A 17059-nucleotide genomic window follows, 5' to 3' on the forward strand; every position below is an offset into this window, starting at 1 on the left:
TCCAGCATGGCGCCATACTCACCAGTTCTCACAGCATCTTTCGATCCGGCACTGTCTCTATCATTTCTTCGTCGTACTCCGGCACCTAGGGGCACAAGAATAACAAGGTGAGCCAAGGGAATCAACAAATACCTCTTACCACCATAGACTTACCTGATTTACCACCGGCGGTATTATTCTCCATATCTTCATATGCGGCATCTGTAAAGAGGGAGAAAAACAACACGTTAACGCATGTAACAGTTACCGGACAGCGTTTGGTAACACAGACTCTTACCTGAACGCCAGCAGCAGCTAGGAGACCTTCTTCTCACAAACTCAGTTGCAATTTAAGGAAGGAAGGGGACAAGAGTGAACATCGGGCACATTGAACTCTTTGAACTTGATACTTACCAATCCGCCTGGGACTTTAGAGTCAATTCTTACCGGAACTCTCCCAACGCCTTCAAACCAGTGAAGTAACTGGTATCTACGCGCCCCTGCAAGACACGCAGGATGGAGAGCTCATCTTTTACAAACATAAGGTGAGGTTATTAAGGGGATATCGGAGGGTATTAGTGGGGGAGAGCGAGAACAGTTGGGAGGCCATCACTAAAACCCACAGGTGGCTAATCCCTGTCTCCACTTGCAGGAAAATACTTCTAGGGGTCCAGCAGACAAGACTAGGCGGTCCAGTCCAGTCCAGACAGTCATCTCTGCACTACGCATCACGTTGACGGAGACCGCAGCTGTTCGGGTCATATCGACACCCCTGTGGTGTCCAGGTGAGCGTAACACATGCTGGAAGATATAGGCATGCCAAAAATAAGCGCAGAGGAGCGGGCGGATCTAGAGGCCCCAATCACATTAGAAAAGGTGGAAGCGGTGGTGGTGCAACTGCCCACCAGTAAGACCCCAGGGGTTGATGGACTCCCCAGTGAGTTTTATAAAATGTATAAAAACGAGGTGCTCCCTCCGCTGCTAGCAATGATAAACGAGGCATTTGAAATAGGGAGACTGCCCGAAACCCTAGAGAAGCTATTATTCTCCCACTCCCCAAACCCAATAAGCCTGGCAAGGACTGTAGATCATACCGACCGCTATCGATGTTGAACCAAGATAGTAAGATACTCCCGGCAGTGCTGGCGAACAGAATGAAATGGGTCATAAGCAAATTGATACACCCGGACCAGACCGGATATGTTCTGTGCAGGAATATCTCTGACAACCTTACAAGGCTACATAGGCTTATAGAGCACACAGAGGGGGCCTCGAGCGAGACTGCAATTTTATCACTCAATGCCATAAAAGCATTTGGTCAAGTAGCCTTGGCTAAGCGCAGCTTTGACGAGCTATGGGATAGGACCGGGTACCGCAAATGGGTCAAAATACTGTATAGCGCGCCGCTAGCCAGAGTCAAGACAGGAGCGATCATTTCGGAGAGATGGCAAATAGGCAGGGGCACCAGACAGGGATGCCCTTGGTCACCGATGCTATACATATTAGCACTTGAACTGCTAGCGATATATATATATATATATGAGACAGTAATATGAGGAAATAGGGATCAGCGTGAAAGGGGTACCACATCTAATTTCGCTGTATGCTGCTATACTTAAGATACCCAGAAGAAAACCTCCAATATATACTAGAAGTGATGGAACACTGTGCAGCACTATCAGGCATTGCAGTGAACCCTAAAAAAGCATGTATATTCTCTTTGGGCAGGTGCGTTGGGGTCCCCCGTGAACGATTTCCAGTCCTGCCAATACCATGGGAGACAGATTTGTTTAGATATCTAGGAATAGAGATTTATAACAAGGTGGAGGCAGAACATCAACACAATACGGAGAAGGCGGTAGTAAACATTAGCAATAGCATGAGGTTCTGGGCCAAGCTCCCCTTGGCAATGATGGGAAGGTGGGTACTGTTGAAGATGGTGGTACTACAGAGAATATTACATTTCTTTGGGAACATACCATACCTGATACCAAAGCAGTTCTTTACTAAACTACAGAGTATATGCAGGGAATTCCTGTGACATGGAACCAGGAACAAAATGACCCTCTGGAAGCTGCAAAATATGTATGATAAAGGGGGCATTAAATTACCTAATTATGAGGTCTACTACCTGGCCAGCCAACTGCAATATGTAGCAAGGTGGCTGTCGGAGGACCCAACCTCAGAATTGAGATTGCTGAGAGAAGAGAGTACCCCATTTTTCCTGAAGGAAATAATATGGCTCCCTAAACCACAATTGAAAAAGCGCTCAGATATAATGATATTGGTTTGGAAAATATGGCGTAAGGCGTGCCAGGTCATGGGGAACCCAACCCTGTGTTCCCTGCAGGTGCCGTTAGTGGTGCTTATTGGAGGAGATGGGCAACTAATGCAGACAATCCATAAGTACTGGGAACCAGTGGGAATAACAACGTTGCGAGATATATGGCAAGAGGGCAAAATAAAGGAATTTGGGACCCTGGTGGAGGAAACTGGGCTAGAGGCAGGAAGATATATATCACATATAATCGAATTACACAGGATCAAAGAGACATGGTCCGAAATAAGACTTGGGGAGGAACCTGATATAGCTATTGAAACAACATATGATATAGCGGAGGAAGGGCACAAGACCTCCAGACTGCATGAACTTCTGATGTCCAGGGTGGGGAAGGAAATGGTCCAATTAAGACAAGATTGGGAAGAAAAAGTAGGAGAACCCATGAGTGATGGGATATGGGAACGGGCTCAGGGCTATAATAAGTGTCCAGAAATGCAAGGCTACAGCAAATACAATTATATGTCACCCATAGGGCATATATGAGGCCCCAAAGATTTAAGAATGCAGAACAATCGTCCAGGATAGACTACATCCAGTTGTCCTCGGAGTTGGCCAGATCAACCCATATCGCTCAAATCCTTCCCATTACATTGTCGGACCATTCTCCTGTTGTAGTCCAATTCAATAAACCTCAAGTTCTTAAGAGTCAGCTTAGATGGAGATTTAGAGCACGGGTGTTGGAGGATAATGTCTTCAGGGGAGATGTCCGTCGGGACATAGCTGAATTTTTCCTCTTCAACACGGATTCGGTGGATGATCTCAGGGTGGTCTGGGAAGCCTTATGGTCTATATTCAAGGGTGTTGTATGTCCACGGGGGAGGGGGGTCCTGAGGTCTTTGCGCAGGTCTATAGCGTCCCTTGAGAGTGAGATTAGGGATTTGGAAAAGGAACAAGTTTAGGGAGATTCCCAAGACCTACAAGATCATTTGAGGATGAAGAGGGCGGAGGTTCGTACGCTAATGGACAGCGAAGTGTGGTTTTTAGGGGACCCTATAGCAGCAACAAGATATGAAGAGGGGGACCGCCCCAGTAGGTCTCTTGCTTGGGTGATTAAACAGGAACGGCGTCATGACGCTAGCCTGGAGGTAGAAACTGAAAGTGGGGATTTGGTCAGGGATAATATAGCCATAAATGAAACCTTCCGTGTATTTTATGAGTAGCTGTATTCCTCGCACCTGGAGGTGGGTCATGATAGTATCACTCAATATCTGGATAGGGTGTCGTTTGAGTGGCTGGACCCGGAGCAGGGTGCACTATTGAATGCTCCTCCCACTGATCAGGAGATTCTTAGGGCGATACACTCCCTCCCAAATGGTAAGGCTCCGGGCATTGATGGCATCACTGCCGAGTTGTACAAAGCGTATGCCGAATTGCTAATCTCGCCACTTCGGAGTATGTTTGAGCACGCCAGAGTCGCTGGTTCTCTCGCAGAGACTACCAAGACAGTTTTGGTTACGGTGCTCTTAAAACCTGATAAGGATCTGCGTAAATGCTCCTCATATAGGCCTCTGTCACTTATGAATACTGATAATAAGATCCTGGCCAAAATTCTGGCAGATAGGCTTCTTCCCCATATGCTGGCCCTGGTTTTGCCGGATCAGGCCGGGTTTATTTCCGGGGCGATCCACACAGAACAACTTGAGGAGATTATTCTCATTGATGCATTATATTAACAATGACATTCCCATGGCCGTCGCGGCCCTCAATGCGGAGAAGGCCTTCGACTCTGTCGAGTGGCCTTTCCTGTTCGAGGTGCTCCGTAGGGCTGGTCTGGGTAACACCTTTCGGCAGTGGATTCACCTGTTGTATACAGCCCCTCGGGCAGTGGTTTATATGAATCAAACGCAATCAGCAGTAATAATTCCTACCCGTGGAACCCGGCAGGGGTGCCCCCTCTCGCCCATCGTCTTTGCTCTGGCTATTGAGCCTGTGGCCTGTGCTCTGCGCGAATTCCATTCGCATAGGGGTATTAGCATATATTTGTGCACGTCTATTGTGTCGTTATATGCGGACGACATGTTGATATATATATATGAAGCACCCCAGGGATAACTTAGACCGGTTGCATACGAATTGTTAGTTTTACAACTGTTCGAATTACAATTGACCTTTTCACAATTGACCGAATTGTGAAGGTCAATTGTAACATATATGTGGGGGGAAACCCCCCACCTAACGCCAAACCCCCAAAACCCCTATATATATATATATATATATATGGTCAATTGTGAAAAGGTCAATTGTGACCCTTTAAATTCGGTCAACTGTTCATTCGAACAATTGTAAACGAACCATTTGGGTAATACCCTTGGACCCAATAATGAGGGAGATCGTGGAGTTTGGGACCCTATCGGGTCTACGGATCAACTGGTCCAAGTCAGAAATACTTCCTCTTACGGCTATGGTCTCACGGGAGGATATAGGGGAAGAGTTTGCCTGGTGCCCACAGGGGATCCGGTATTTAGGAGTCTCAGTTTCAACTTCTCCCATTAAGTTGTACGAGGATAACTATTTGTCGACACTAGAAATGATGGAACATAAGGTGGACACTTGGATGCACCTTCTGATCTCTCAGGCAGCCAGAGTTGCGCTCATCAAGATGGTGATTCTACCCAAATTTCTGTACATCTTTAATAATGTACCGATCTGGCCTCCCTCGAGATTCTGGAGGCGTATCAGGAGATTGCTGAACAGATGGATATGGGCTGGGGGGCACCCTAGGATTTTGTTAGATATATTGTGTCGCCCGTATACCCAGTGTGGATTTGACGTTCCTGACCTTCCCCTTTATCATACGGTGGCCGAGGTGCTCCAGGCCCAGTATGCGGTTTGGTGGTGGGCTCCTTCCCTGGATCTCCCTCATATGCAGTTGGAGAAGGTTATAACGTACCCAGACAGTTTGACTGGGTTATTGGGAGGAGTGCGATCCCCAGGTCCCAGGCTGGAGGTGCAGCCGATAATATCCACGCTTAGGGCGCTAGACAGCCTGGCTGACAGGCTGGGTCTGGATTGCTGGTATTCCCAAGAGATGGCTGTTTATTTTGTGCGAGCTGTACCGCTTACTCAGGAGGTTGCCTTCTGTAGACAGTTCAGGGCTTTAGGTGTTCCGACTGTGGGTGACCTTGTGGTGGAGGGTAGATTTGTCTCCTGGGAAGTACTAAAGGAGAGCAGTGTTTGGATTCCTGTAACAATGTTTCTCTACTTTAGGCTCAGGGAGACACTGCGTTCTATCTGGCCTACCTTCCCGGTAGCTCCGCCGATTTCCCCAGTATTGTCTTATATTACCTCTACGCAGTGCAAGAGTAAAGTGGTCTCCACGCTGTATAAAATTGTATGAGCTAACACCCCCCTCCTCGGCCACCAGTATAAATGTAGATGGGAGGAGTGTTTGGGTTTTTCACTGTCAGAGGCTCGATGGGGCGTAGTGTGCACGCAAACTAAGCAAATCGCTATGAATAGTAGGCTACATCTGATTCACTTTAAGTTTATTCATCAAGCGTACTACTCTCCTGCCCGCCTAAGTGAGTTTTACCCAGATAGGTCCCCCAGCTGCAAGCAGTGTGGTAGGTCACCGGCAGATTTTCTCCATGTTGTATGGGTTTGCCCCCAGTTACAATCCTTTTGGTCCAGGATCCAGCAGACTACGGCTACTATTCTTGACATTCCAATACCAGATACGCCTGCTGTGTGGCTGCTGACCCTAGTAGAGTCGGGTACTAGGAGTGAGAGGCAGCTCTTGGGCATGGCCACGATTGTTGCAAGATCGTAAATTGCTAGGGCCTGGGGGTCTTCAAGAGCTCCGTCTTTCGCAGAATGGATTTCCTCCATGTCTAGGTTCGAGAGACAAGAATCACTGTATATACAAACATTGCCACCGAATAGCAGACCAACGGACTATTGGACTCGGTTTAGACATTACCAATCGGAGCTTGATAGGCCCTCAGATTCTTAGCTTTATGATCAAATGGCTTGACAATGTATTTTAAATCTTGTTGAGCCTGATGGTATTGTATTTGATTTGAATGTAGGATTGCATAGTTTGAAGGTTGGTCTACAGACTTGTGGGGAATCCTTCCCATTTTGTTACGACATTTTGATCTCTCTGTTTTGCTGTATGTACCATTCAGCATGAAGTATTTGTGTAACTTGAGGTTTAGTTTGGGATCGGGGTGGGGGGGTTAAGGTTGGGGTGGGGTTATTGCAGATTGTTTATGTCCAGCTTGTTTATGTGTAATTTGAATAAAAACAGTTTGACAAAAAAAGAACGAACAAAAATGCCCCAAATGTGGACAGGAAAATGCTGGGATGACACACATGTTCTGGGCATGCCTGAAAATTGGGAAGTTCTGGGCATAAATAGCGCAACGGCTAGAAGAGAAAGGGGTCAATTTAAACATGGTATCGGTGTGGGCATGCATGTTAGGAGGGTTCCCCAGACCACGCCAAATGAAGCACGTGAGCAAATTGAAGGACCTGGCATATCCTTGCCAACCACAGAATACCTATGGGATGGAAGGCATGTAATAGACCAAGAGTAGAAGTCTGGTGGGGAGATCAGCAGAAATGGACTGAGGCTGAAACAACAGTTTGGCAGGAGGCGAGAGACAAAGGAGGGGAAGAGGAAGCGGAATCCCTTATGGCCTGTAAACACCTGTTAGCCACCCTGTATGAGCCCGCTCGGGACTGGTCTACAGACCAGGACTCAGCGGAAGAGAACTCAAATTGACTGTTGCAAGAGGGACGGAATGGAGTAGGCTCGAGTTGGAGGGTGGGAATGGTGTAGGCAGTAGTCACTGAGTGGCATAAGTAAAATGTTGAAATATTGTAACGTGTACTGCAAGGTTTGTTTTTTGTTTATTGGTTATGGAAACTAATAAAAATATATATTTTTTAAAAACCTTATATAGGGGGTTGTAGTATTACACAAAATACAATATGAGAACTGAATTAAATTTATAATCTAAATTTATATATCGAAAAAAAACCTAAAACAATATTCTATGCAGAAGAGATAATAAAGAATGCAATCGAAAATTAAATAATGAAAATCTAGAAGTGAGATGGGTTGTAAACGGCGATAAATCAGTAATCATATAACTTATTTATTAAACAAAAGCCATATCCGAAAATGACTGCCACACATTCAAACGCATTGCGTCATTGCGTAGAAAGACGCAATTGCGCCAATTCCTGAACAACGTGATTACGTCATTACGCGAGGCAGGGTTACAAAAGCCGCGATCTTCAGTCAGTTCTGCATCGCGGAATGGCGGCATTGACTAGGACAAGCGGATCCCAAAAGAAGGAACGGTAAGAGAAGCAGATTTTGATCCTTGTGTGCAACATAGAGAGCAGCATCCCATCAAAACCTTATAAACTCAACCCACCTATATTTTTTTCTTTTGTTCATTTACTGACCACTCTACCACTGTGTAAATTTGAAGATTAAGTTAGGTGTTTGTGGTTAAAAAATGAATATTACTGGGCAAATACTAAGCCACACAAACAAATATATACTTTATACTTTTGATCTTTTAAGTTTTATTTGTGTTCACCGGAATTTAGTGGAAACTACTAATGAACTAAACACTTAAATGCAAAAAGAAGATACAAAACAAAATCTGATGGATACAACAACACATTAGGGTGAGTAAAACCAAATACAAACTTGCTCTTGCCTAAAAAAATCTATGATGGGTTATCAACACAAGTGTTAACTGGCCTTTTCTATGTTGTATTTAAAAATCTTTTATTGGTGGTTGTTTCATGTTTTTTGGGTTATAGATTCTCCCCGGATGATCCACAATAAAACTGTGGAGAAACACGTGCAGAGAGATGGAAATATGAGAAATGAAAAAGATGGAAATATGAGATATGAGAATTAAATACAAAATTGATGGAATGAAAAATTGTCTATGTTACGGATTGACAAAAAAACATGACAAAATGGATGTAATGAAAAAATAAAATTCACTATTGCTTTAAAATTGGTATATATTGATTTTAATCAACATATATACAGTTTCCGTGAGAATGAAATTCAGTTGCATGCAAAATAATCACAATCATTAATTACTGTTGGACATAGCTCTATGTAATTTAATTAATAAATGCCCTCCTGATAACAGGTCTCATGTATTTTAATGACTACCCAAATTAAATAAAATAAGAATCATGAATAACACTATCAAACTTGTACAACTCCTTACAGTTTGGTAACATACTCACTCAATGCCCTTGAATGAACCGCATTCCTGATACCTCTCATTTTCAGCTTCTGAAGCAATACAGCCGATGTGAGCTGCCTTACAAGGTACACAGACATGGAATAGTTCTAAGGAAAAAAAGAAGAAAGAAGGTTGCCAATATTTCTATATAATTCTGTACAACACACCTTTATTTCTTTTCACGAGTGTCAGAGTTTCTAAATCAGGACCTTCAGGCCCCTTTAGTGCCAGTCTTCCAGTAATATTTGACGTCGGAGTATTTTACGCTTTTAAAAGGTTGGTGTAAAATAATTTTTTGGGGAGTTAAAAAAGTCCCACCTCCAAACGGAGTGAGTAAAAATGTGTTTTTAAAAAAAAACATTTCTTTATTAATACACTTGGTAAGACATGCATTACTCACCGTAATAGCATTTGTATTGTATCTGCTTAGATTCACATGCTGTGCAGATGGTCTGACATCCAGTGGTAACCGCAGAGTATTGCATCTCCTCTTTCGGGGAACAAAAGGGGACGTTGGCATGGGCGTGTCTGTAACACTATCCCTATCGTGACGTGTAGTGTACCAAAAATAACTCACGCACAGAGGTCCCTCCGATTGTATTTTTTCTGTCATGAGGGAGCCCAAGGCTATTGTGACTGGGTACATGAAGAGAGAATGTAGTATGACGTCTATGTTCCTTCCACCCCGAGCGGGGAGGCAGGGAGGACGCATGTGAATCTAAGCAGATACAATCATCAGAAATGCTATTACGGTGAGTAATGCATAGACTAGCGAGCAGTACAAAGAGGTGGAGGTGGGTTGTGAGAAGGAACAGTAGAGAAAAGGTGTCTTAGTACTGCTTGTCCCACCTGAGAATCAGACCTAGAATGGGTGTCTAGGCAATAGTGTTTTGTAAAGGTGTGTACAGAACTCCAGGTTACCAGTTTGCAAATGAACATTTGCAATGAATGCTATGGAAGCCCCAGTGCCCCCGAGTAGAGTGTAAGGGCAGTTCTCTCTTAGCAAGAGCGTAACATAGTGTGATGCATTTGACAATCCACCTTGAGATAGCTGATTTAGAGACAGCATCCCTTCTCTATCAGCTGCCACCGAAACGAAAAATTGTTTTTTTTCTCAGTGGTTTTGTTCTTTCCAGATAGGACATGACTTCCCTGCGCACATCTAGTGGGTGTAGGCATCTTTTGGCCATGTTCGTGGGATTCTGAAAAAAGGTAGGTAGTTCGATCGATTGGTGCACCTGGAACTTCGAGATTAATTTAGGCGCAAATCTTGGATGAGTGCGCAGAACCACCTTATTCATGTGGACTGTAACAAAAGGGTCTAGAACAGAAAGGGCCTGTAGTTCGCTAACCCTTTCAATAGAAGTGATGGCCACTAGGAAGGCTGTCTTGTAAGTAAGGTCTTTTAGACTTGCTTTATTCATTGGCTCAAATGGAGAACCCATGAGTCTGGTTAAAACGACATTTAGATCCCATCCACGAGCTGGGTTAGAAATGGGGGGGGGGGATGAATCCTCTTAACCCCTTCCATAAAAGCTTTAATCACCGGTATTTTCTACCACGACATCTTTTGTTGTGATGTGGTGTAGGCTGAGAGAGCAGCAAGATGAACTTTTAGGGAATTGAAGACCAACCCTGAGTCTAACAAAAGGATTAGGTACAGCACGATGTGTGTGGGTGAGCAATCGATGCAATTGACGCCCTTGGTATTACACCAGATGACAAACCATTTCCATTTGCTGGAATAGCAATAGAAGATGTTAGGTTTCCTAACTTCCCTGAGAATGTCCATGCACCTCTGAGGGAGCTGAAGGTATCCAAACTCTGACTTCAGGAGCCAGGCTGCTAAGTTCAGAGTTTGTGGGCATGGGTGTAGGGTCTCCCCCCTGTCCTGAGACATGTTGTACGGGCAGGGTAGTTTTACTGGTGGGGAGAGGGATATTTCCATTAGATGAGCGAACCAGGGTTGGCGGGCCCACATGGGCGGTACCAATATCATGGTGACTGGTTCCTGGTGCATCTTGTGCACTATCTTGTTGAGTAGGTGAGTCGAGGGAAAAAAGCGTAGACAAATTTCCCTGACCATGTTATCCAGAGACTGTTCCCCTTGCAGCGGTTCTGGGGGTACCTGGAGGCGTAGTCTTGGCATTGGGCGTTCTCCTGAGTTGTGAACAGGTCAATCTCTGGGAAGCCCAATTCTGCAAAGACGTTGGACATGAGGTCTTCGTGCAGCCGCCATTCGTATTCTATGGGCACTGGGAAATCTCTGCTCAGCACGTCTGCCAGAAGATTGAGTTCTCCTGGAACGTGCTGGGACAACAGAAACATCTTGTGTTTGAGAGCCCATATCCAAATGTTTTGGGACAGCTTGGATAGCCCTGCAGAGTGTGCCCCCTTGTTTGTTCCGGTAATACATGGCTGTGGTGCGGTCTGTCCGAACCAGCATTGTCTTCCCTTGTAGTTGCGTTGGAAAGGCTTTCAAAGCCTTAAACACTGCTAATAGCTCTAGTAGATTTATATGGTTGGATGCTACTTGTGGGGACCACACTCCATGCGCCGTCTGCTGAAGCAAGTGAGCCCTCCACCCCGTGAGAGATGTGTCTGTCGTGAGAGTGGCTTCCACTGCAGGGGTGGTGAAGGTTTTCCCCTTCAATAGGTTTTCCCTCGACCACCACTGCAGAGAGAGAACGAGGCCTGGTGAGACAACTACCAGATCTTCCCATTGTCCGCTGGCCTGACACCAATGGCTGTTGAGCCACTCTTGCATGGGACACACGCGCAGTCGTGCGTGGGGAACCAAGTTTATAAATGACGCCATCATACCTAGCAACCGCATGGCTTTGTGTACCGTCACCTGCCGACTGGCTACATATTGAGGGATCTGAAAAGTCATGTTCTGAACCCTCTCGTTGGAGGGGAAGACGAGGCCATCGTTCACCCGGGTTAGAGCCCCCAGAAATTGTTTTACTTGACTGGGGACTAGACTGGATTTTTTCTCGTTAATGGAGAATCCTAGACTGAACAGAAGGTCTACGGTCTTCTGGGTGTTCAAAAAACATGTGTCATAAGAGTCCCCCGTTATGAGCCAGTCGTCGAGGTAAGGGTAAACCGGGACGGGCAGTCTGCAAAGATGTGCCGCCGCTACTGCCAGGACCTTTGTAAACACCCTTGGCGCCGAGGCGATGCCAAAGGGGAGCACTTTGAATTAGTAATGCCTGTCCTCTATCATGAACCTTAGATATTTCCTGTGCTCTGGCAACATTGAAATATGAAAGTATGCATCTTTCATGTCCAATGTTGCCATGTGGTACCCCTGTTTTAACAGTGGGATAACCTCCTGTAACGTTACCAATACGAAACTTTTGAGGTTTTATAAACTTGTTCGCTGGGCGCAGGTCTAGAACAGGGCGCATGATGAGGTCCTTTTTGGGCACAAGGAAGTACACTGATAAATACCCTTGTTTACCTGAAGAATAGGGACGACTTCTATGGCGTCCTTTCCCAGCAGTGCTTCCACCTCTTGATTCAGGGTCTGCAGATTGTCCGGTGAGAGGCGCCGTGGATGTGGTGGTCTGAACTGTGGTGGTCGGGCAAATTCCATGCAGTATCCGTGGTCAACCGTCTTTACAACCAACTGGTCTGAGGTTATCCCCTCCCATGCTGTGAGGAAAGATGTTGAACGCCCCTCGACCGGGGTAACATGGGAGGCGACCTGGATCTGTTGGTCATTTCTGACCAGAGGCTGCGGCTCCTCTGGGATTGGGGCCTCTACCTCTGCCTTGGCCGCGTCTCAGGGCTTCCTGATGTTTGTCCAGAGTTATAGTTTCCCGTGCGGTAGTTGTTCTGACTTGCCCGGGACTGCCCTCGAAAGGACCGACGAGAACCACCTCCCCTTGGGGGGGGGAAGGTTTCTGAGTTATTTGTTGCAAGGACTTAAGAGTTTGATGCTCTTTCTTGGCCGTCACCAAGTCATCGTCGACCGCTTTCCCGAAGAGATTGGTCTCTTCTATTGGTTTGTTTATAAAAGCGGCCTGTGTTGAGTAGGGTGCCCTGGGCCAGAGACCTGCCTGCTTTCTCAGCAGTATCTAGAGTGTTCTTGATTATATTCTGATTTACCTGCCTGCTCTCGGCCACGATGGTGAGAGGCCTGAACCTAGCGGGTTCGGGAACTTCTTGGAGACCTTCTTGTACAATGTTCCATTGTGTGTCTGCATAACTAGCCAGCAGCGTGGTGTTATTCGCTATGCGTGTGGTGTAGCCCTGCCCATTTCCAGGTGGTAGTGACTACCAAGGAGTCGGGGGTGGTGTGGCCTTTAATATATTGAGGGTCCGAGGGAGCTGGCTGAAATAGTTTTTCAACTCTTGGGTTCACTGGTCTGAGCTGGCGTGACCAGGGAGGGGGGCAATCTTCTTTACACAGAATTTAGGAGATGAATGGCTTGGCTTGAGGGGGGTTTCTCCTTGAGAATGTCATCCACAAAGTGTTCCGGTACCGCCTCCTGAGTAGTGATCTGAAAGTGATCTACTGCTTTCCTTAAGATGGCATTGAAGGCCATTTGGTCATCTACAGGCGAAGCTTGGCGCGCCGGTGTGGATGGCGGAGAATCCAGGCATAGCAAATCAGTGTCCTGATCTTGTGTGGGGAGCGTCCATAGCTCCGTTTCCACTTGCTGGGTTTCCTCCGAGTTGTCCATGGCATCCGCCTGGTCGTCAGGGTAGTCCTACAGGAAGGAAGGGTCTTCTTCCTCGGTGTAGATGTCCTGGTAAGTGTCCATCTGGACCAAATCTTCATGGTGGACAGAAGCCGAGGGCTGAGAGTCAAGATTTTCTTGGAAACATGAAGCTCATCTTAAAGGAGGGTCTTCAAGCGATCTCTTAGGGGAAGGCTGCTCAGAAAGCGAGACAATCTTTTCAAGATGATCCATGCACTCTTCAAATTTCTCCCTTGACCGCTTAGAGGAACCAGAAGGGCCTAAAGGTGGAAAAATGTTGTTTTCCGCCCTTTGGCTTGTCCGTGACCTGCCCCATTCGTTTAGAAGGTGTAGGTACCAGCCCAACTGCCGAAGTAATTCTCACAATACGGTCTTCGATCTCTGCCGAATCAGCGTGAATTAACGGGTTTGAAGGCCTATCATCAGATTTACTGCCTCCCGCAGCGTTAGAGGGCCTAGCGGTAGATTTTTCACCTGGAGGACTAGTAGGTTTTGGGCCTATCGCGCCTTTAGGGACCGTCGGAGCGTTGAATGACTGCGCTTTGACGTGTTTAGGGGTAGTGCCCTTGTTTTTGGAGTGCCCAGTCGCAAGACGCTGCTGCGGATGCGGGGAAGGCTTCTGATCTACCCGATCAGAGGTTTTTAACTGAACCGTTGAAATCGGTGGTGGGGTTGTGTGCTTAGTGTTTTGTGGTTTTTGTACGCCCCTGTCGCCAGGTGTTGTCCCTGAAGTGAGACTTGCATCAGGCCTTAAGGGGTCGGGGATGGGCGTGGTGGACCTAGAAGTGTCCGCTTCCAGGTCTATAACATCCGATACGGATGTTTGGTCATCGGAGGTGCCCCCGTCACTTTCAGCGGGTGTGGCGGTGGGGGAAGAGGGTTCAGCCCACGACATACCATACGCGGCCCACCACTTTACACAGCGCTCCTTAAGGGTCTTAGGCCCAAAGAGCTTACAAGCCACATACCGCTTCTCGTCGTGATCCAAGGGGAGACAAGAATTACATGTTCTGTGCTGGTCTTTCCTACACTTAGGGCAGAACCTAAATGGAGTCCTTTCCATAGCGAAAGGTATAAACAAAGATGACCAGACCTAGAGGGCAAAGAAAGGGAAAGAGGAAAGACATAGCAAAAGATATGGCCACCCCGACCCCACTTTCCCTACTGTGTAGGCCGGCCAGAGGGCCCGGCCACGTTGATACCTCAGCCGCCGGATCTTACGCGCCAAAATCCACCGCTGTAGAAACTTCCTGTAATCTTCGTCAAAGTTCTTAATCGCTGCCGAAGTGACTCAAAGGGGCAATAACTGACAAAGTCGGTATAAGATAAACAAGGAGCCTCATTACGAGTCCGGCGGTAACCGTGCCGGTAATTCCGGCCGGTTACCGCCGGACTCGTACTACCATTCCGCCTCCGTGATTGCCGGAATCACTGGGGCATTACAACCCCGGTGACACAGTAATTCCAGAGGCGGAATTCAGTTAATCCCTATTCCCATGCAGTCTGACAGGACTCTATGGGAATGGGGAAGTGGAAACACCGGCACCATGCTGTAATGGTGCCAGTGTTTCCATGTCCACCTGCAGGCGGGTGGTGTTAAACCCGTCAGGTCAGACCTGGCGGGAATGACACCTCCCGCCTGCAGGACTCTTAATCCGCCGGTCCGGAAAGAACAGTGGTGGCGAATTTACCACCACCGTTCTTTCCGGACCGGCAGGCCCAAGGTCTCTTATGTAAGAGCTCCGCTACAGGGCGACCAGTTATCTGGGTGGAAAAAAACAATCTGAGGGACCTTGGCGCGTGAGGGATTTTGGGTACACTACACGTCACGATAGGGATAGTGTTAAAGGCATGCCTATGCCGACGTCCCCTTTCGGTCCCCGAAAGACACAATGCAATACTCCGCGGTTACCACTGGATGTCGGACCATATGCACAGCATGTGATTCTAAGCAGATTAACAAGCATCAGAACACAGTTTCGGAAGTAAACAGCATACAACCAAATAAAGCATAGAATCAAAAAATATCTTGGCGTTTTACAGCAGGCGCAACAAGCAGAACTGCATTACAGCATACAGTTACAAAGGGCAGGGAGCAACTATCATCAACTTAACAGTGATGACATATTTCCAAAAGACCCAGAGTTCAGGACAATGCCATTACATATGATAGTACCCGGCATCACGCGCCCTACATCTAGGACAAGAGCCCGTGTGGGTTTGGGAGATAAGTTTGAGTCTGTCCGGGGTGTAATGGTATCTTTGAAGAACATTGAGCTGTAGAAGAAGGAACCTGGAGTTGTAAGAGACATATCAGGTCTGCACGCACATCTCCCTCCAGGTCTAGTCCGTAACATCAAGGTTCATGTCTCGTGCCCATTTAAAACAGGTCTTACTTGGAGATTTGTCCGCACTCATGAAGTCCAGCGCAGGGTAGTCAGGGAGCCTAACAGGGAACTCCACCCACAAGCATTTAAACACCCCATGGATCCCCATGTACTGCAGCCATTGTGATGACCTGCAGTGCGTTAAGCCAGGTATATCATCCGCTGCGATTAAATTTGCAGCCACATCCATGAACCCTAGCGTATCGAATCCATTACACACCCACTTCTGCTCTTTAGCAGCATATACACTAGGAGGGCTGGGATGCAATTCCATAAGGGGAAGCCTCCATGGAAAGGATGAGTTACTCTCAGGAGCCTTTCAAAGTTTTCCCCAAGCCAGTGCGGTCACAATAGCAGGGTCAAATGGGCAAGGATCAGTTACCAGCGGCGGCATCATCAGCGATCTAACATCTCGCTCCACCGCCGAGTACTTTGAGTTTAACATGCTGAGCAGGGGTGTCCTGCGTGAACCAAAATGCTGCATATTGTACTTGAGCTGCTATCCAATACAATTTAAAGTTGGCTGTGGCAAATTCCCCTTGTGCATAAGGCCTCGTTAATGTTTCCCATTTAAGTAGTACTGCCCCAGAGTGCCACAGATAAGCATTAATACGGACTTCTAGATCCCTAAATAACCCTGCACCAGGCCATAATGGGATATTTTGAAAGTAATAGCTAAGATTGGGAAGAATCACCATTTTAAGGAAGGCACATTTCCTTGCGACCAGGACTTAATCTTAGTCGTGAATTGACACAAATATGTGGCATAGTTGTGATCAGGTAGGGAAGTGTGTTGCCTGGTCACCATGATGCCCAGGTATTTTATCTCCTGGGGGGACCAGGTGAAACCAAGGAGGTCCTCAGGCTCTGTCACTGCATCGGTCAGGGGAAAAATATCAGACTTTGCGCAGTTGACACAGAGTCCAGATAACTTTCCGAAAGCAAGGTGTTAAGGATTTCAATCAGGCGACACACACCTTGGTCTCGGCCTAGTATGCAGCGCACAACTGAAATGCTTATTTTTATGTCTTGATTCAATATTGAGATGGTACACCACTCACATCACACCCCCTTTTCAAATACCCCGGGTCACAATGGACCATGAGCCAGGCTGGTTGGTAAAATACAATATTATTTATTTGAAAATTAAAAGAAATCATACACTTTTTAATATGGGGCAGCAATCACCAGTGGGGTGATAACAATGAGAACGTGAGCAATGCACTGGGTTTAACTTACTAGTAGAACATATACAAAGCACAGCAGAATAGGAGCACTTTTGGTTTAGGTAAGATAGCACTGAAATTAGAATTTCCGCCTGCAATGCAGGTAATCAGGAATGACAAATAGGAAACAGAATTCAAATCTAACCTTCCCTCCCCAAGTAAGAGAGAAAAACGGATTTTAAACCAC

The 17059-nt window shown here is 46.6% G+C and overlaps 1 protein-coding gene across 5 annotated transcripts in view; it reads right to left on the reverse strand.

Moving 5' to 3' along the window:
• Nucleotides 1-17059, reverse strand: part of PIAS2 (protein inhibitor of activated STAT 2) — a 940364-nt gene that overhangs the window by 440133 nt on the left and 483172 nt on the right. For all 5 annotated transcript variants that reach the window (XM_069626926.1, XM_069626927.1, XM_069626930.1 and 2 more), the window contains one exon: nt 8549-8654. In XM_069626926.1, coding sequence (XP_069483027.1) covers nt 8549-8654 — 106 coding nt within the window. The remainder of the gene's footprint in view (nt 1-8548; nt 8655-17059) is intronic.

This window comes from Ambystoma mexicanum, chromosome 6p, assembly GCF_040938575.1.
Source record: "Ambystoma mexicanum isolate Mex_15411 chromosome 6p, UKY_AmexF1_1, whole genome shotgun sequence".
Taxonomy (NCBI): domain Eukaryota; kingdom Metazoa; phylum Chordata; class Amphibia; order Caudata; family Ambystomatidae; genus Ambystoma; species Ambystoma mexicanum.